Source organism: Talpa europaea (genome assembly GCF_964194135.1).
Source record: "Talpa europaea genome assembly, chromosome: 8".
Classification (NCBI taxonomy): Eukaryota; Metazoa; Chordata; class Mammalia; order Eulipotyphla; family Talpidae; genus Talpa; species Talpa europaea.
In genome coordinates this window covers 9,634,064-9,653,793 of record NC_140075.1, presented here as the reverse complement: position 1 = coordinate 9,653,793, position 19,730 = coordinate 9,634,064, and the positions used below count along the sequence as shown (strand labels likewise).

Here is a 19,730-nt window from a genome sequence, read left to right as displayed (position 1 = left end):
ATCATAAAAAAAAAATCCCTACAACATAACAAGTTAAGGAGTGATTAAAAGTGATTTTAATTAGTTAGTGGTGTTTATAAGTAGTTTGTTTTTCACACATCCAGCAAGTATTTAATGTATCTTTGCTTTGAAATTGATATTTGCTATAAGTTTTGAACACACATCACTTCAGCAAAGTGTATTTCCTGAGGGAGAGACTGCACATACTTGTGAGATAGTTGTAACTATTTCTTCAGGGCCATAAAGGACAGGGAGATAATTGCTACAGGCTTTGCCTGAGGGACCAAGCTGCAGCTGGGGACAGTCACTTTGAGGGATGTTTGTGCAACAGTCAATTGACCCTGGCCTCTTGAAGCAATGGTTTCAAGGTACTTAATCTGTGTGTTCAGGTGGACTGTATGTCTCGCACTGGAAGAATCAAGACATGTATGGGCAGCACTGCATAAACAATGTTCATTTTGTTCCTATGAGTAAGTAGGAATGTGTTTCTCTGGAAGAGAAGTTTGTTATGTTTCCTTAAGTTGCCTAATATGTGATGCTGTTCCCTAGCATATAATGGAACAACTAAGACAATCCCATCCATTTAAAATTAATGGCACCTCTATCAAATATCAATAATAGCAAGTTTTATTCCATCCAAGTAAGCAGTTTAGTTATGTTGGAACTGACATTTATGTACTAGTACCACATGAAAGGCAATTTCTGATTCTGAGTTGATAATTATGTTTCCTTTTATTTTCAAATAGGTGCAATATGTTACTCTCAGTCTTCAGGGCAGTGGTTAGTTCCATGCAAGAAAGAGGGGTGAAGTGTAGAAATACCAGATGCCTCTCCTCTCTGGTGTTCAGTCTTTCCTGAAAGACTTTTGAAAACTAGAGGGAATGAATTTGTTGCAAATGGGTAATTAAGTTCTTTTTTCAGATATATGAGCAGTCACTTAAGTAAAATTGTATGATATTTCCCTTGGTCTACTCTCAATAGACACCGTTGGTTGATTTCAGTTGTTCATGTCCTTTATTCTAAAGGGATGGAATTCTCAGTTTGGAAGTCAGCTACAAATTATTTTTTTCCTTTGTGTTTTTATGTACTTTTGCATATATATACATAGAATGTTTTCTGGGTTTCTCTAAGCACCCCAATTGAAATACAAATACAAATACTGGTCATGAAATTATCTTTGACCATTTTGCATTGTTGGCATTGATGCATGACACTCAGGAAAGCTATGAGGAGCACCTGTTATGCAATTTTTGGAGCCATCAAAAAGTATTTAGGAAAAAGTTTAATGTTAAATTCCTTGTAAAAATTTATTTTATTTCAATAATCCCATAAAAAATATTATTTGAAATAGAACCATTGTTTAGCTCTCTCTGGAATTGAGAATTAAGTGACAGCTCTGTTTTCTTAGAGATAAGGAGCATGTAAAACACCATGAATGTCTTCTCTGTGAACCACCAGCTCGCATGGCCCTCCTTGTGAAGCATACTGTGCTGTTACATTTGCCTTAGAATTTAGGGCTGAGGAACAGAAAATTTTGTATACAGTGCAGTAGTGAGGACCCTAGACCTATCGCTTTGTCTGGTACATTGGCTATGAAAACGATACTTGAGTTTTTGAAGCCTCCATGTGCTATTTTACATATAATCATATTGAATCCATGAACTTCAGCACAGGGACTGTTGTGTGTTCATGTAAGGATCCCCCCATATTCAACCTTTGCCCCACACCAGGCCCCACTGAGCTCCATATCATCTCTCTGTAGGACTGATGTAAGGGCAAGGATGGCAGATCCTTGTCCCTGTGTGTCAGAGATGCTTGTGGCAGGCACCTGACAGCAGGATTCAAGTGTTGTCAGCAGAACTGACTGCACTCGATAGCTGCTCTTGCTATTAGTTAATACAATGACATTTTAATATGAATAATTTTTTTGTCTTATTATTACTTTAGTTCATGAAAGTTCTTCATTTACATCCTATCCAAGATAAAAGTAGCTTAGATGAATGTAAAAATATGAACATTTTTCATTCAGCATGGAACTGATGCCCAAAATAATCTCAAAAAGTGTGCTTTCCACTGTCCTTGTCACTGCAGATGTTACTTTAAGTTCATGTTAGAAGAAGAACAAGAAGGAAAGAAAAGAGGAAAAGGGATATCCCTGGGGATCTTATAGTCCTGAGTTTGCTGCTGCTCCCCCTTCTGAAGGGCAGTGATTACACTTTGCTTCGCTCACAGAAGTGCATTTCCACATGTGTCTGCTCCCTCCAGGCAGGACTCTGTGCCAACTGCTGCCCTTGGACCCTCTTCCTTTCCAGAGTCACTGTGTCCAGGTCTGCACGCTTGAGTCCTCCGTACTCTCCTCCTCAGGCAGCTTGCTTGATTGACTGGATCCCCAGACTCAGTATAACTGTGCAGCTTCTTGCAAAAGTCCTGTTTAATTCCATGTATGTTTAATGAATTCCCAGAGAAAAATTATTTCCTTTTTACAACATGGGAGTTGTGGAGTTAATTGGAAATTATTGTGAAAAGATTTAATTGATGAAAGCTTTATTGTGACCTTGAAATTTTCTTTGTCTTTTCCACACATGCTTTATCCCCCTGATGACTAAGGAACTGAATCAAATATTGACTTGTGCATTTCAGTGTATATTTAGTGTAGAGGCAGCTTGATTGTAATTTCTTGACAATTTCAATTTCTGGAAAACTTTTCATAAGAAAGATGTCCTGAAACTATCTATTACTAAACTATGAAGAGTAGGGACATAAATGGACATGAGATATCAGAAATCTAGTCATGATTTAATTTGGTAAAATTTTTATGGACTATGAACGTAGTATTTCTGAATAAATCTCCAAAGTTACAAGTTAGGAACACAAGCATGTCATGGCTGAGCAACCAGACGTCAGGCAGTGATTTCATCCTCCTGGATCTGTTCCACAGCACCCAAGTGCCTTGGGTCCTCTTCACACTCACCCTGCTCGATTTCCTGGTGGCCCTGTTTGGCAACACCATAATAATCATCCTCATCTGGGCCGACCCTCTTCTCCACACCCCCATGTACATTCTGCTCAGCCAACTGTCCCTCTTGGATGTCCTCTGTATCTCCACATTAGTACCCAAAATGGCGGTGGACTTCCTGTCCGGGGATCACCGCATCTCCTTCGTTGGGTGTGGCTTCCAGATGGTCCTCTTCTATCTCCTTGCTGGCTCAGAGTGTCTGCTGCTGGCGGTCATGGCTTATGACCGCTATGTGGCCATCTGCCAGCCTCTGCGCTATCCTATCCTCATGCGCCCCAAGGTCTGTGTGCTCCTGGTGCTTGTGACCTGGCTGGGTCCTCTGATCAATGCCTTGATGCAAGTGGCCTATAGTTTGTCACTTCCTTACTGTGCCTCCAAGGAAATCCATCATTTCTTCTGTGAGATGCCAGCGCTCCTGAAGGTGGCCTGTGCTGACACTTCCCAATATGAAAAGGGTGTTTATGTCACTGCTGTGATTTTTTACATCCCTCCCATCTCTGCGATTGTGGGCTCCTATGGAAGGATACTGTCCACTGTTCTGGGCATGGGGTCAGGCCAGGGACTCAGGAAAACTTTGTCTACTTGCTCGTCCCACATGACTGTGGTGTTGCTCTTCTATGGGGCTGCCACTGCCAAGTATATTGTGCCAAAATCCTACCACTCCCCTGAGCAGGAAGAAGTGGTCTCTGTGTTCTACACCATCATAACACCCATGCTCAACCCCCTCATCTACAGCCTGCAGAATAAGGACGTTGCTAGAGCTTTTCGAAAGGTTTTCAGAGTGTGAGGCATTGGAGTTTGTTTGTGTCTACTGTAAACCGATAATAGCATTGCCATTTGCTGTAAATGTGAATAGAATATGTATTTATACCTTACTTACATTTAGTATGGAAAACAATTATGTTGAGAAATTGAGTTCAAAAACACATAATTCTGTACTGAATAAAATGTAATATTTAAAAAAAACATATCATGTATATGTTCTGTAGTCAATGATGACATATATTGGAATCTTCATTATTCATTGGCAGTTACAATATATTTCTTCTTTGTAATTGTCTTATTTATTGTATTTTCAAAATGTGTGTGCTCAGAAACATGAACCATGATGCCTTTAAGCAGTTGCCTTTACTGACTGTGTAGATGTATCGTCACAGTGATGGATATTCTAATGCATTTATTCTTTCTAGATTTATAGACATTTACTCAAATGATGCTTTCTCTCAAACCTGGCTTGGAAATTTAGAGTGAAACTGTTGCTCTATTATATGTGTTGGTGTACATTGTTTAGTGTCTGCAATGTTTATTTTCCAGACCTAAACTCTTCGAGCAATAAACTGACATAAAATATCACATGACTTTAGGATGTCATGTAGACACTCAACTACATGTTGAAACAACCACAGTGCAGTCACCATCCCACCCATGCAGACTTAACTGTTAGAATGTAGCCTCTTGACCAAATCTATTTCACACTCCTCAACCCCCACTTCCATCTGGTTACCCCCCTTTTTTCTCTCTGTCTACTTTTGTTTTCTTTTCAATTTCCTTTAAATGAAATCATGGGTATTTGTCTTTTCCTGCTTACCCATTTCCTTGGCATTTTTCTTTCCAGGCTCACCCATGCTGTGGCATATGATGACACTCAGCTTTTTTAATAAAATGTTTGAAGGTTTTCCACTATATTGCTACCATCCTACCTACACACACACACGCGCGCGTGCACACACACACACACACACACACACACACTCACCCCATCCCCTGTCCATTCATGCATCACTGGAATCTTAGTCCAGTCCCCGTGTGGTGATGGTGTCATTGTTTCTGGAACCAGCCACGTCATTGGCGGGAGCAGCATCAGTGGGGCTGTTCTCTCCTCCTGCTGCTCCAGCACAAGTCAGTCCTGGCCATGGCTCCTCAGGCCCATCAACTGCCCTTTTGTGGGTATTTACTGGCTTGTGGTGTGGGCCAGTCAGGTGTGAGCTGTGAGCTGACTGGTGCTAAATGGTCTAGTAGCCACAGGATCGAAAAATGGTCCAATCAGACTTGTGGGTGGTGCCCCCTGAGAGAGGACAGAAGCAGGGTTGGTGGGGGCTGTAGTGTGATGGTTCTAGGCTGAGGAAAGGAGGACCAGGAGCTGCAGAGGAGAGAACAGAAGAATCCAGCAGGGACCTTGGAGGAGGGAAGAGAAGCCAAAGACCTTTACAGAGATGGGGCCTTGGGCCTGTGTCTCCAAGGCCTGAAGGGATCACCAAAGGCCCGGGCAGGACTGGTGTGTCAATGAGCTGCTTGTTGTTGGCATCGTCCAAGCTCTCACAGAGAACTGTGGACACTGGGTGTCTCTGACACCGCCTCTGGGACAGTAGTGACCATCACTGCTGGTCAGCACCATCCATCCCTCCTGTTGGCCAGTGGTGACCATCCCTGTTGACCAGTGTGGTCCAGCTCTGTTTCCATGTACCGGAAACTATGCCTGTACTTCTGGAAGGTGCTGTGTTCCGGAGGAGGTGCCACTATGGACACAACAAGCTCTTTGTTCCCCTGTTTGTAAGAGAAACCCTGTGGTGATGGTTCCCAGAGCCTGAGGTCTCTTGGAATCATGTGCACAGGTGAGAACCCACAGTGGCCTGTGCTCTTGGTACACTGCCCTCGATCGGCTCTAGCCAACAGGCCCCTGTTTTTGGGTGTGTGTTGCTCTTGCCCTTGGTTTTGGCATTTTGGGGCTCTTTGGTCTCCCTTGTCGGGACGCTGGGCGGGTGGGTGGCAGTTCTGGCCCTTCTGGGCTGTCCCATGCGCCTGCCCTGTGTGTCCCTGTGTGTTGGGGGAATGGGTATCCTCATGGCTTATGAATGGGTGCTTTCTCTCTGCCGGATCAATGCCCGAAGGTGGAACTGCTGATACGTAGTGGGTTTCCTCAGTGTTGAGGGGCCTCCATAGGCTTTGTAGTCCCTGCATTCCCAGTCTCAGTGCTGGGCCAGGCCCTTCTCTTCACATCTTGCCAACACGTGTTTCACGTCTGTTTGAATCTGTACCCCCTTATCCACTGTTGTACACCAGGGGGTGCTTGACACACAGATGGCACAAAAGCTACACAGACTGTATTTTCTTGTACACATGCATGGCTGTGTTAATATTACTTTATAAATTAGTACATTATGGCCTCCCTGGTGGTGCAAGTTGTTCAGCACTGCACTATGAAGCAATCCCCAGCCTCTGCATCATGAGTTCGGTCCCCGGCCGGTCAGGGAGGAACCCATATGGCGAGCAGACCTCTCCTGTTGCACCCGCTGCTCCCCGCAGCAGTGTATGTCACTCAGTCTGCCTGTTCTGTTCCCCACTCTGTCTCTGCTGGATCCTCTGACCCCCCCTGCATCTCTGGCCTGTACCCCGTCTCTTGAATGCATAAATAAATAAATCTTTAAAAATAAATTAGTACTTTATAAATGAGTAAGAGTTAAATCTTAATGAAATTGAGCAATCGCAACTATATAGTGTAGCCTCAGCTCATGACAAAGTGTCTTCCTCCAGGTAATAATTCCATTGTGTGATTAGCCTTCACCTGACAACTGAATATTCCAGCATTGCTGTCTGTGCCTGTGGTCTTCCTGCATGTCTTCCTCTGAGAGGCTGCTTATCTCTTTTCTTGTCTTGATTGACTTGTCTTTTTTTCATGTGGTTGTGTGAGCTCTTCATTGAGCGGGATGTTAGCCCCCTGTCAGATGTGTGATGTGGAAGTCCTTTTTCCCCTTTGGTAGGGGGCCTTTCATTTTATCGATAGTTTCTTTTCTTCTCCCATCCAGAGCATTTTAGTAGATGTGATCCCTTTTTAATTTTTGCTTTTGTTGCCCTGCCCTTTGGATTTGAGCCCCGAAACACACCTCTAAGGCCTATGACAAAGAGCACATCATAGAGGCATTTTTTGGTTTTTCGTCTTCCAACAATCTTTAATCCATTTGAATTTGTGTCTGTTTGTTAGGTAGCTGTCTGTGTCATGTCATGATTTTGCATGTGGCTGTGCCTTTTCCCAGAACCATTTTTGAAGAGGCTCTTCTGCTCCCTTGTTTGCTTTTGACTCTCTGGTCATCAGTTTTCCTTCCCCTGTGGGTTTTTTTCTGGTCTATCAACTCTCTTCTGTTTGTCTGTTTAGCAACTGCATTATATGTAATATCTGAAAACTGGAAAAAAAGTCAAGTATACGTGGACAAAACATATTACAGTCTTAAAATTGGATGTTATTCAACTGTAAAGGAGAATGGGCCCCAGCTACAGCCAGCTATATTTATGTGAGAAATGTCAAGTAGCTCAAATTATTTCTGAGAATGATGGACTATAGTAAGATGGATTTTATAAAGTTTAAACAGTAAATGCAAGTAGCTGATAATTTTGTATGATTATATTTGGAGATCTTATAAACATTCCCAGAGAATAATATATCAAAATTTGAAATTAATGGAGAGATTGGGGCTAGATATGAAGTGGTTCTAAAGAGACAAAGTTTGGGAATCCCTGGTGGCACAGCAGTTGAGTGCTGGGCTGCGAAGCTGCGCGCAGCCTCAGCAGCACAGGTTCGATCCCCAGCCACTGGGCTAGGGTCCCACATGGTGCGCAGACCTCTCCTGTCTAGCCCGCTGCTCCCCTCAGCAGTGTATTTCGTCAGTCTGCCTGTTCTGTTCCCTGCTCTGGCTCTGGTGTATTCCCTCACCCACCTGTGCTTCTGACTGTACCCAGTGCTTAAATAAATAAATAAATAAGCCAGAAAGAAAAAGAAAAATACCAGATGGTCTCACTCATAGCAGGAATCTAGAAAACTTAAATAAGGGACCAGGCAAATGAATAACTATAAGAAAGTGAAAATCAAAATCAACAAAAAACTATGAACCAGAGACACTCTATGGGAAGTAGGGGGCCGGAGGGGAGGGATTGGGGTCAAAATAAGGGGGTTGAAATTGTATGGGGAATATAAAAATACAATTTATCATTTAAAAAAAATTAAAGAAACAAGTTTTTTTTTAAAGATTTATTTATTTATGCATAAAAGAGGTGGGGTGTAGGCTACAGGTGTGGGGGATGGAGATGATCCACCAGAGACAGAGTGGGGAGCAGAACAGACCATTTGACTGACATACACTGCTGAGGGGAGCAGCAGGCAGGTGAACCAGGAGAGGTCTGCTCTCCCATGTGGGTAGCTTCCTGGCCAGGGATGGAACTCGTGCTGCAGGGACTGCAGACAGCTTCGTAGTGCTGAGACTTAACCCCTGCACCATCAGGGAGGCCCAGAGACATGATTTTTATTGCATTGGTTCTTGGTGTGGCTGGTTTTCTTGGTAGTTCACATTACATTATAAACCAGTCAGCTAAGTCAAGTAAGACATTTGTGGAAAAATACATGTACTTGGGTTCAACCAAGAATGACATTTTAGATGCTATAATAAATTGTTATTAAAGCTGTTGACATTCATTGCAAAGATATCAAAAAACCTTTGAAAGGTTTCACAGAACATATATTATTCCTCCCTCTATCATGGTCTATTCACAGTGGTACACCAGAATTGGTTATTAGCTGACAGATTATATTCAATTTTAAGTTTCACATCTGATATTTTAACAAGATGTTTAGTAAGTGCTGAGACTTAACCCCTGCACCACCAGGAAGGCCCCTAATTCCAAGTCTCACTGTGATTATGTTGTAGTTCATGTCTGGGTCCAGTCCATCTGTTCCTTGCCGGCAGCCCACACACTTACCCCTTGGTCTTCTTTGACTTTTCCCGGCACCTCCCTCAGCAGGATGTTCTCATCACTTCTTCCCAGAACACTCATCACCACAGTTCCATTGACTTAATTTTTCATTCCCTTTAGCCTTTTACCAAATCCCACCTCTTAGCCTTTTCCAGACAATTTTATATAAAATTGCAAATTCTCTATCACAAATCCTGCCTTATTATTACTGCAGTTATTACTTTTTTTATATACTGTTAACTTTGCTTATTTCTGAATATCTCCCCTTGTAGAAGTGTAAAGCTCCAGAGATCAGAAATTTTAGTCAGTTTTTATATTTGACTTCTCTAATATCAGAAGTGTCGGTAAAAAGGTTACACACATAGTTAACACATTAGAAAACTTGGTGAGTAATGAAATGGTGGATTGTTGCTTTTCTCTGCATTACTTTTTGTTCATGTGTGGATTCTCATAGTGTTATGCATGTGCATGAACTGTATTACTTCTCCATGGTGTGTCAGATTCTGAAAAGCACTTCAAATCATTTATGATATGGGAATGTTGAGTGGACTGGGTTGGATTCTTTTGTTTCAGTGATTGAACAAGTTTGACAATCATATTGTTCCTCTCTTTTCTATATGGAAAATCTATCTAGTTCTAACAATGATACCTTAGTTACTTCTGAAGTCAGGAGGATTCAAAGGCTTGCCAATTTATTTAATAAGCATGTATTAGCATTTCTATCAGAATTCTAGGCACAGCTTTCATGTTGTTCAGCCTCAGTGAGGGAGGGTTCTAAAGGTCATATTTTATGTGCAAACACACATTTTCCTAACTGTCTCCTCATGGCCCCCATCACCTCTTTATTGCTTAGACTGTAAATAAATGGGTTGAGAAGTGGGGTGATGATGGTGTAAAACACAGCCACCATTTTGTTCTGCTTGGGGAACCGCAGAGAGTGTGGCCTCGTGTAAGTGGAGAGAGAGGTCGTGTAGAATAGGCTTACCACAATCAGGTGTGAGGAGCAAGTGGAGACAGTTTTCTTCTGCCCTTGACCGGAGCTCATTCAGAACACCACAATAAGCACATGGGCATAGGAAGCCAGAATGGCCAAGAATGGTATCAGCAGGATAACAAGCCCACTGAGGAGGACTGTGTACTCATACCAGGCCATGTCTTGACACACCAGTGGTAACAGAGATGGGACTTCACAGAAAATATGGTTAATGAGTCGAGAGCTACAGAATGGAAGTTTAAACACATAGAGCATGTGTATGAAACCATTGATAGAACTGCTAGTCCACGCACATGAGACCATGAGCCAGCAGATCCTCCTGGTCATGAGAACAGGGTAATGCAGAAGGTGGCAGATGGCTAAATACTGCTCATAAGACATGAGACCAAGAAGTAGGGCCTCAGTTCCGCCAATAGCCAAGAACACAAATGTTTGAATCTCACAGCCTAAAAAAGTAATGTTCATACTCTTGGTCAGGAAATTGACTGCCATCTTGGGCACCATGGTGGAGATGCACAGCATGTCGATGCAGGAGAGCTGGCTGAGCAGGAAGTACATAGGGGTGTGGAGCCCGCTGTCCAGCTGGGTGAGGAGGATCAATACAATATTGGATGTCAGAGCCGCTGTAAAGAGAACAGCAATGGCAGCAAAAAAGAAAGTGTCCATCCGGCCATGCTGGAAAAGACCGAGGAGTAGAAAATCCATCCCAATGCTTAGATTTTCTGCCTTCATGACTTAACACGGAATATCAAGGTTGATAATATCTACAGGTCCATGAAACAGCTCTGATGGCCTCCTAAAGAAAACCAAATGATGATTATAAATGATGTAATAATCTTAGGTGAATATAGTTCCCTCCATTTAACACACTCAATCCTAACAATCCTATCTGTTGAACAATAGATACTTGAGAAATGATGACATTAAAATAAATATTATTACTGACCGTGGGATTAAGTTATACTTTGAAAAGGAAAAACAGACATTCAGATGATTTTATACAAATATTTTTTTCCCTTCAAAATATCTTCCAAGTGTTCGATTGGGGCTGTGTTCTCCCAAGAAAAATGTTCTCCTGCATACTTCACTCACGTGAACAGTACAAATTTGCTTAACAGATTTGGTGGAATATCTTATAAATTTGATATGTTTCTTCATGTATTTGTCTATTTTGACTTTATATTGCCTACAAATTGGCAAAAGTTATATTAATTACAGAGAAGGAATATTCCAGATCGTATGGCTTCATTAGCATTGTTCTTTTCTGTGCATGTACAAGGGATACAGTGAATTGAAATAAAGAAGCATGGCGATGTTAGGGAAAGCTGGAGGATGAATCATTAAAAGATAAATGGAATCTTGCTAATTAAGCTGACCCGGGAGTCTATTTAGTGCTTGTCCATGCTGGGAAATTAATATTTCCCCTTTTTGGACACAGATTTGGCCTCTGCATATTTCCAGAACAAATAACATCTTACTAACTAAAAATGTTTCATGAAATGGTGTGAAAGTGTATTCAGTCCTCTCAGATTTGCTGCGTGTCTCTTGTGGACACAGCACAGTGTTGGTTCCGAAATTCCAAGGAGGAAGCACACGGGTCTTGTCCTGAGACGGGCAGGACTCACTCCGTGTACCTGCACTTGGGCAGTCACCAGGGACAGAGGCCGCGGCCCAGGCGCGGGGAGCCAGCATGCCTGCCGCCGCCCCCGGGCCGCGCCCGCAGCATGCCCTTCCTCCCCGCGGGGCAGGGCATCGTTGCCGCGCCCCTGTGACACCCCTACTCGGTGAGCTGGGCGCGCCTGTCAGGTCCCCCCACCCGGTGAGCTGGGGCAGCTCCTGCCAGCAGGTCCCCCCACCCAATGAGTTGGGGCAGCTCCTACCAGGTCCCCCCACCCAGTGAGCTGGGGCAGCTCCTGCCAGATCCCCCCACCCGGTGAGCTGGGGCAGCTCCTGTCAGGTCCCCCCACCAGGTGAGCTGGGGCAGCTCCTGCCAGGTCCCCCCCATCCGGTGAGCTGGGGCAGCTCCTGTCAGGTCCCCCACCAGGTGAGCTGGACGCACCTGTCAGGTCCCCCACCAGGTGAGCTGGACGCACCTGTTAGGTCCCCCACCCGGTGAGCTGGGGCAGCTCCTGTCAGGTCCCCCACTCGGTGAGCTGGGCAAGCCCGTCAAGTCCCCCCACCCGGTGAGCTGGGCGCGCCTGTCAGGTCCCCCACCGGGTGAGCTGGGGCAGCTTCTGCGCCATATTCCCCTGTGCGCGTGGTGGAGACACGAGGCCGCGGCCGGGGCGGAAGCCAGGGTGCTTGGGCCTGGGGCTGGGAACCGCGCCGGCCGCAATGCAGTGGCTGTCTCTTCTCCGAGACGACCCGGGTCCCGTCGCTTCCCCGGAAAAATCTGGGGAAATGGAATTGAGCATGCGCGGTCGTGCCCGCCATGTGCAGCACCCCAGATTCTGCAGGAGGCAGCGGCCGCCGCCTCGTGGAGCCCCATCGCACGAGGTGCGCACCTGAGGGGAAGTTGCTCTCAGTCCCAGCTGGGCGCCCGCTGCACTGCGCAGGACACCTGCTTGGAGCTGCTGTCCGTGCGCGGGGAGAAGACAGGTCTGGGCCAGAAGAGAGCCCTCTTTGGGCCATCTGGCTGACCGGCCGCCAAATCGATTATCTCCTCTTTCTCCTTGGGTGCCTCTCCTCCGTGCTGCCCCTGGGCCCGCGGGACCCTCGAGCATGTCACAGGCAGAGTGTGTAACTGTCCCAGGGGCTGCAGGCCGCAGGTGTCTTCTGTGTTACGCCTGCGTTTTGGGTGAAACATTCTTCAGCACGTCCAGGAGGCGTGGTGTGGGAAACGCGGGTCTCTGAAGTGCCCTGGGTGCAGCGCAGATATGATTTGCAGTAAGAGTGTGTTGTGCATGAGCTCCTAGAGAGGAATTTCAGACATTACAACACTCTCAGTCTCGTTCTATTGCAAGGAGGTGCGTTTGTCTAGGGAAATTAAAGTCTGTTTAAATTTTAGCCTGTCAAACTCTTCATTTTAGGAGCTGGTGTTTGGCAACTCCTGTGCATAGATTTTTTTTAATATTTATTTATTTATGCATACCAGAACTGGGGTACAGGCCAGAGGTGCATGAGGGTGAGAGGATTCCCGAGAGACATAGCGGGGAGCAGAACAGGCAGATGACTGAAATCCACTGCTGAGGGGACCAGCGGGCGAGGCAGGAGAGGTCTGCTGCGCCATGTGGGTCAGCTCCCTGGCCAGGGATTGAACTCGTGCTGCAGAGGCTGTGGATTGCTTCATAGTGCTGTGTTTTTAGTCCTTGCACCTCCAGGGAGGCCCCCATCATGTGCGGAGATTTGGGGAAAGAAAGAAATTTCAATAGCATGAGAGTGGAGATGGTGCAGTCGGAGACATCACAGGAAAGATGCAGAGGCCACTAACTCTCAGCTTTCTTGACATATATAACAGATCAGGACATTCCTATTGTAGATGATACTTGTATTTGATCTTCATTCACTCAAATTACATAATGTGCAATTTTTATTGCAAAAATATATATTTTTTTCTTTCTGTAAAGCACCTGAAAGAATTTCTCCAGAACGCCAGTTATGATTCATTGAATTTTGGCTGCAGGAGTAAAATACAGAATTTTGGAATCCATCCTAGATTTGAAATGAAGATTAGTGTCACACAATCGGCCAGCCCTTCCTTCAAGTGTCATCACTAATGGAAAGAGTGCCAGGGATTAGGGGACAGTCTCCCCACGTGTGCAGTTTTGGGTGCGTTCCTTAAGCAAGGAAGGAAGAAAACAAACACAGATTCGAGGCTGGCCTCGGAAGGGGCTGAGTACATGAGAGACCCAGCCCTTGTTTATTTAGCTTCAGGGTAAATCTGTCTCCTGATCTAGATCTAAAACTTTCCAGTCCTGGTTATCATCACGGTTCTGTTATTTTTCCTGGGCATCATGTGAGAAAGACATTTAGGGTGTGTTATGGATTGACAACAGGAGAGGACATTTGTTGTGGTAACAAGTGATCCAAGAAGATGAGGTGCCTGTGCACCAAGCTCCTGAGATTCCGTGTGGCCTGAGTCAGAACAGGAGGAGTGAACAGGCCACTGTGAACAAGGAGGGTGAAACAGTCATCACTGAACAGTCTCCCGCCAAACAGGAGCCAGGACCCAAAGGCTCGACAAGTGAGCTCCCGCGAACCTGCGGAGATGAGGTAATACTTTCATCTCTCACACATTTTGAAAACCGAGGAGGAGCGAGTGCTCCCAGACCGGTTTTGTGAGGCCCACATTACTCGGAGACCAGAAGCAGACAAGGACGTCACAAAGAGCACTCTGGGCCTTCCCTGAGGAGACAGAAGTGATAAACCCTCCACAAAGCCATGGCAAACTGACTTCAAGGGTCATGGCCACCCCCCGGTGGGCTTTTTCGGGGGGCAGGCTCTGGCCACAGCTCATATCACCCAGGGGACTGAACCCTTCTCGGAGAGGAAAGACAGAAATCCTCTAACCCCTTGGCGGGTGCAGAGGAGGCTCTGGCAAGACGCAAGGTGCATTTGTAGTGAAGATGCTTGGTGCCAAGGGGAGAAGGAGAGCACCTCAGTGTGAGACAGGCAGAAACCCGCCCCGCAGGCAGCACCGGGCTCTGGTGAGGAGCTGGACGCCTCCTTAGGGCCAAGGCTCCGCTCCCTCGCTTCGGCCCCGCCACCCCTCACGCCCGGCGTGGCGCAGCGCGGAGGGGCACACACAGGACCCCCGGGGCCAAGCCTGACAGCAGTGCTGCGAGGCTGGGGGCCTGGGAGAGGCCAGGCACCTGCTCGGAGGGTCACGTCCCGGCGCCCTCCCGGCGGGCGGTCAGGGCGGCCGAGCCGGGTACAGCCTGGAGGGAACGCGGGGGTGTGGCCGACCCGCGACTGGACACGCTTCCCGCGCGGAGGGCCGAAGCCGCTGGTGACACGGACGGGCTGGAGGGCCGGGGACGCTGCCAAGTGAAGGACACAGTGGAGAAGGACGGAGCTGGGTCCTCCCGCACCCGAGGGGCAGAGAAGGAAGGGCCGGAACCCCGACCTAGCAGCCCAGGGGCGCTACCCACATGCGGCCCAAGCTGGCCCGGGGGTGGGCGGGCGGGTGCGCAGATGTCCTTCCGGGAGGGGAGGCCTCTGCGGGTACCGCCCAGCCGCGCCTCGGGAGTGGAGGAGGCCAAAGAGTAGGGAGACACCAAGCCCATGCACGCCGACGTGCGGGATGGGCGCGGGCAGGCAGGTGACGGGGGCGGGACCCGCATGCGCGTGGGGTGGAAGCACCTGTGAAGAGGGGCGGCCCTCGAGGCGTGGAACCGGTGTGATCTCAGGTAAATACTTAGAGTTTTAAAGTGAAAGACAAATGGCCTGTTTCAGAAGTCCTCCATATTTGGTGCTTCCAGAGCAAGGTGACGCATTTAATGTGTTGACAGAACACGGGCAGTACATCTTCAATTCCAGAAATGGGCGCAGGATTGACAATTCCTAGTGCTTGTGTTTAAGTCACAAAATGGTCATTGATTTTAATTCTCTACAAAGAAACACAATCATGCATTTCCCATTTTGAACTGAACAATGTTCGTATTTTTCCGTCTACAATAGTATTAAGCTCCAAGAGTGAGACCCCACTAGGGAGAATGTGGCGTAACAGCCATGAAGAGTAATAAAAGACAGCTGTTTAGGACGGGCAGTTACATCAACGAGTCTAGCTAAAGAAACTGGTAGAAAGCATGCCAGTAATTGTGTCAGAATGTGTCTGTCAAGTTTATAAATTTATCAGCAGTTTAAGTTTTCTATGATTTATAATAATCTGAATGAGTGTGAGATTGTATTGAAGTCATTATGTAGAAATACTAAGCTTCACCCATTAGAGAGGTTTTTAGTAGATATCTTTAAAGTTGAGTTTGCAAGCTGACACAAACTATGGAGCACATGTCAGCATTTTAGTGATTAAATTTTATGGTGAAGAAAACAGCAAAGGATCCAAATAGACCTTTGCCAAGGAAGCCATAAAGGTGGCACTCAGGTGCATGAGAGGGCGCTCAGTGTCCCAACTGGTGAGGGCGCTCAGTCTCCCCACTCAAAGCCATGTGAGCTGCCCCATCACTCCCGAGGACTGGCTGTGACTTCTGCTATGGTCAGCAGCACTGGAGAGGGCTCCTTGGAGGAACTCTAAATTACTCTCCTACAGTAAGATATTTTTAGAGATCAATAGTTATACAACAATCTTTTCTAAATTTACTAATTATGAATGTCTTACTTTGCCTAATTTGTACATTAATCTTTCACACAGCTGAGTATGTTTAGGAAAAATAGTTGCTGTCCAGTTTGGTATGATCTGATTTTTAGGCTTCCACTTGGGGACCTTGGAATGATTGGCCTGGATAAGGGGGAGTACTGTGGTGATGAAGACAAGGGACAGCAAGTGTGAGCAAAGGTGTGGGGATAGGGGACCCCCATGCACTGTGGGGGAACAGTATATTAAAATACGTATTCCTCAGAAATTACAGCAAAACTCATATGATCCAGCAATTACACTTCTGGGTATTTATCCAAAGGAAAAGAAAGAAACTAATTCCAAAATGCATATGCTCACCTATGTTCCTCACACCACCACACACGGGAACCAACGGAGGTTCCAACGATGGGTGGGTAGGGAAGTGGGGTGGTGTGTGTGTGTGTGTGTTTGTGTGTGTGTGCATGTGTGTGTATGGGGAGACCCTCACACAATTGTTTAAAAAGATGAAATGTCACCATATGTGACACCATGCATGTCCTGGGGGGGAGTGAGTCAGAGGAAGAGACAAATGCCCTGTGGGTTCACTCACGTGGAAATCTAAAAGCGAACTAGACACAGAGCAGTGGGATGATGCTACATAAAATACGTCAGATGGGAAGGACAGATACCAGATGGGCCAGTAATATGCAGAATCTAGAGATGCCAAACTGAGAGTCAGAGAAAGACCAACATAAAAACTAACGGTAGATGCCTGACTGCAGAGCTGAGCATCCAAGGGTGGGTACAGGTGGGGGCCGGCCCCTGGGCTGTTGTGGGGGTGTGGGTGATTGGTGGCAGGTGCACCAAGGTAGTCTGACACTTGACTGGAAGGCTCCTAGTGTCCCCACAGTTAAGAGAATAGATGATCACTAATAAAAGGTGGCTACCAGATGAAAGTGGGCGTGGGGTGTGGGTGGCGAATGAAGTGAGGCAAGAGGATGAACCCTCACATTTACTTTGTGTGGTGTGTGGGGTAACAAGATGTGTGGTGAGCACGTCACAGGGAAATCACCATGCTGTACTCTGAAAACCCAAACTACTATTGCATATTAATTATTTCTCAGTGTGAAAACCCAAAATGCTAAAAAATGTGTATTAGTATATATATAATAGAGAAATAAATTTTCATTCAGAAATTCCATGTTACTGAATTATAGCAAGTAGTATTTTAAGAGATATTTCAAAATATATAAAAACAATGTATACTTTAAAATATACATCATTATATATTTACAATGGTAGTTTTAGAATATATCTAAAATTTAAAGACAAAATTTTCAAGATAACAAGACTCCTCTCCCTTATGAACCATACTTTTTTGAAAATTGACAGATAGGAAAATTACATAGGAACAAAAATATATTTTACGTATTGTGTTAATAACCAGATCTTCACTGATGGTGACATTGGCTGCAAAAGAATATAAAAACAGGTACTGTTCCATTTCAAAGCATACACCATCACTGTTCTGGATTTTCATTGGGTACCAGGAAACCTTATATTGTCATATTCTGAAAATCTTCCTAAAAGCTTGATTGACGTCCTTGTTCCGAAGGCTATAGATGAGGGGTTTGAGCATGGGTGAAATGATGGTGTAGATCACAGAGACCACTTCTTCCTGCTCGGGGGAGTGGTAGGGCTTTGGCACAGGTACTTAGTGATTGCAGCTCCATAGAAGAGCAACACCACAATCATGTGAGAAGAGCAAGTAGCCAAGATTTTCCGGAGAGCCTGGCCTGATCCCATGCCCAGAACAGTGGACAGTATGCTTCCATAGGAGCACAGAATAGTTGAGACGGGAGGAATAAAAAAAATCACAGCACTAAAATAAATCCCCTTTTCGTATTGTGAAGTGTCAGCACAGGCCACTTTGAGGAGCGCTGGGATCTCACAGAAGAAATGGTGGATTTCCCTGGAGGCGCAGTAAGGAAATGTCAGAGTATAGACCACATGGATCAAGGAATTGAGCAGGGCACCCAGCCAGGTCACAAGCACCAGGAGCACGCAGACCTTGGGGCACATGAGGATGGGGTAGCGCAGAGGGTGGTAGATGGTCACAAAGTGGTCATAAGCCATGACTGCCAGCAGCAGGAACTCTGAGCTAGCAAGTGTGGTGAAGAGGAACATCTAGAAGCTACACCCAATGAAGGAGATGTGGTGGTCCCCAGACAGAAAGACCAGGGCCATTTTGGGGACAAATGTGCAGATATACACAAGATACATGAGGGACAGCTGTCTGAGCAGAAAGTACATGGGGATGTGGAGAAGAGGGTCGGCCCAGATGAGGATGATTATTATGGTGTTGCCTAACAGGGCCACCAGGAGATCGAGCAGGGTGAGTGTGAAGAGGACCCAGGGCACTGGGGTGCTGTGGAATAGATCCAAGAGGATGAAATCACGGCCTGAGGTCTGGTTGCTCAGCCATGCCATGCTCGTGTTTTGAATTTGTAAACTTGGAGAGTTTTTTCACAAGCATAATGTTCATTGTCCCAATGAACATAATGTTCATTGTCCTACAAGATTTTCAAAAATAAAGTAATGTGCCACTTTTAATATTGCAAGTCTATTTTACTCCCTGCACTTCACACTTCAGCTTTATTAGTTAAGAAATATATTTAACTTTCACTGGACTTTACTAAGGTATCTTAAGTTACCATCTAGGATTCTTGCCACACTGAGAAAAGACAATATTGGCTAGCTTTAAAATGTTATTTTGAAATATTTTTGTCATTAAAATTTTTAGAAATTGCACTCCTCAAGTAATTACTATTAAGTTATGCTTTAAGTAGCATACATAAATAAATGCATTAATTAATGAACACCTGCATCATTATTATGCACTTCAATAATGTGGAGTATCAGGGCCTTCCTGGTAGTGCAGGGGGTTAAGACACACACTATGAAGCTCTCCACTGCCACTGCAGCACAATTTCTATCCTGGGCCAGGGAGCTACACACAACGTGCAGCAGACCTTTCCTGACACCCCCGCTGCTCCCTTCAGCAGTGTATTTCAGTCAATCTGCCTGTTCTGTTCCCCACTCTGTCTCTGGTGGATCCTTCTGCCCCCACACCTCTCGGCTGTACCCTGTTCTTGTAAGCATAAATAAATAAATCTTTAAAAAAATGGGTAATATCAGTAGTTCAGGGCTATATGTGCTGTGTGGACAGAGCTGCAAGGTCAGGATCAAGGCAGCCTTTAATTCTTTTCCACAATGACTTCCAATTAACCTGGAAATCTCACCTGTTGCATAATGGAAATACCTTTCTTCTCTAAGGAGCTATTTATAAACATGTCATTAAGGAGGTATAAGGAGGTATTGTTTGTGAGCTTTGGACAGGACAAGGGTCCAGTGGGCAGCAGGCGGCATAGAGACCTGCCTGGCAGGAGCGGACTGCATGGGGAACGTGCTTCTGCATGGGAAGCCAGGTGGACTCACTTCCCTACAGGTGGAGGCACAGCAGCAACCTCAGGGCTCGAAAATCCCCAGGGATTTCCTTCTGTCTTAGTGTCTTTGCTCTGTAGCAAAGTGAAATTAAGGTCATTTGTGAAGTGATGGAGGGAGTAGGACTCTCGCTTCATGACATTATTCCGAGAATCAGTGTTTTGTTGAATGTGAAGAGCTGGCACTTGTGTTTTGACTTGCAGCACTTTCTCTTGGGGAGGATGTATAATAAAGGACTTTCA

General features: G+C 45.7%; 2 protein-coding genes and 1 pseudogene across 3 annotated transcripts; 1 reads left to right on the top strand and 2 right to left on the bottom strand.

Moving 5' to 3' along the window:
- Window positions 1–2,876: 2,876 nt before the first annotated feature.
- Window positions 2,877–3,803, top strand: LOC311176211 (olfactory receptor 2T27-like; the record flags this gene model as incomplete). The annotated part of the gene is made up of 1 exon (XM_084241506.1): window positions 2,877–3,803. The coding sequence occupies one exon, from the start codon at window positions 2,877–2,879 to the stop codon at window positions 3,801–3,803; it is 927 nt and encodes a 308-aa protein (XP_084097632.1).
- A 5,733-nt stretch (window positions 3,804–9,536) lies between these two features.
- On the bottom strand, window positions 9,537–10,481 carry LOC311176210 (olfactory receptor 2AK2-like; the record flags this gene model as incomplete). The annotated part of the gene is given in 2 exon segments (XM_084241505.1): window positions 9,537–9,800; window positions 9,804–10,481. Coding segments are annotated over 2 exon segments (942 nt in total).
- A 7,067-nt stretch (window positions 10,482–17,548) lies between these two features.
- Window positions 17,549–18,474, bottom strand: LOC311176209 (olfactory receptor 2T27-like; annotated as a pseudogene). Its single transcript has one exon. The product of its transcript is annotated as an olfactory receptor 2T27-like (transcript).
- Between the last annotated feature and the right edge of the window lie 1,256 nt (window positions 18,475–19,730).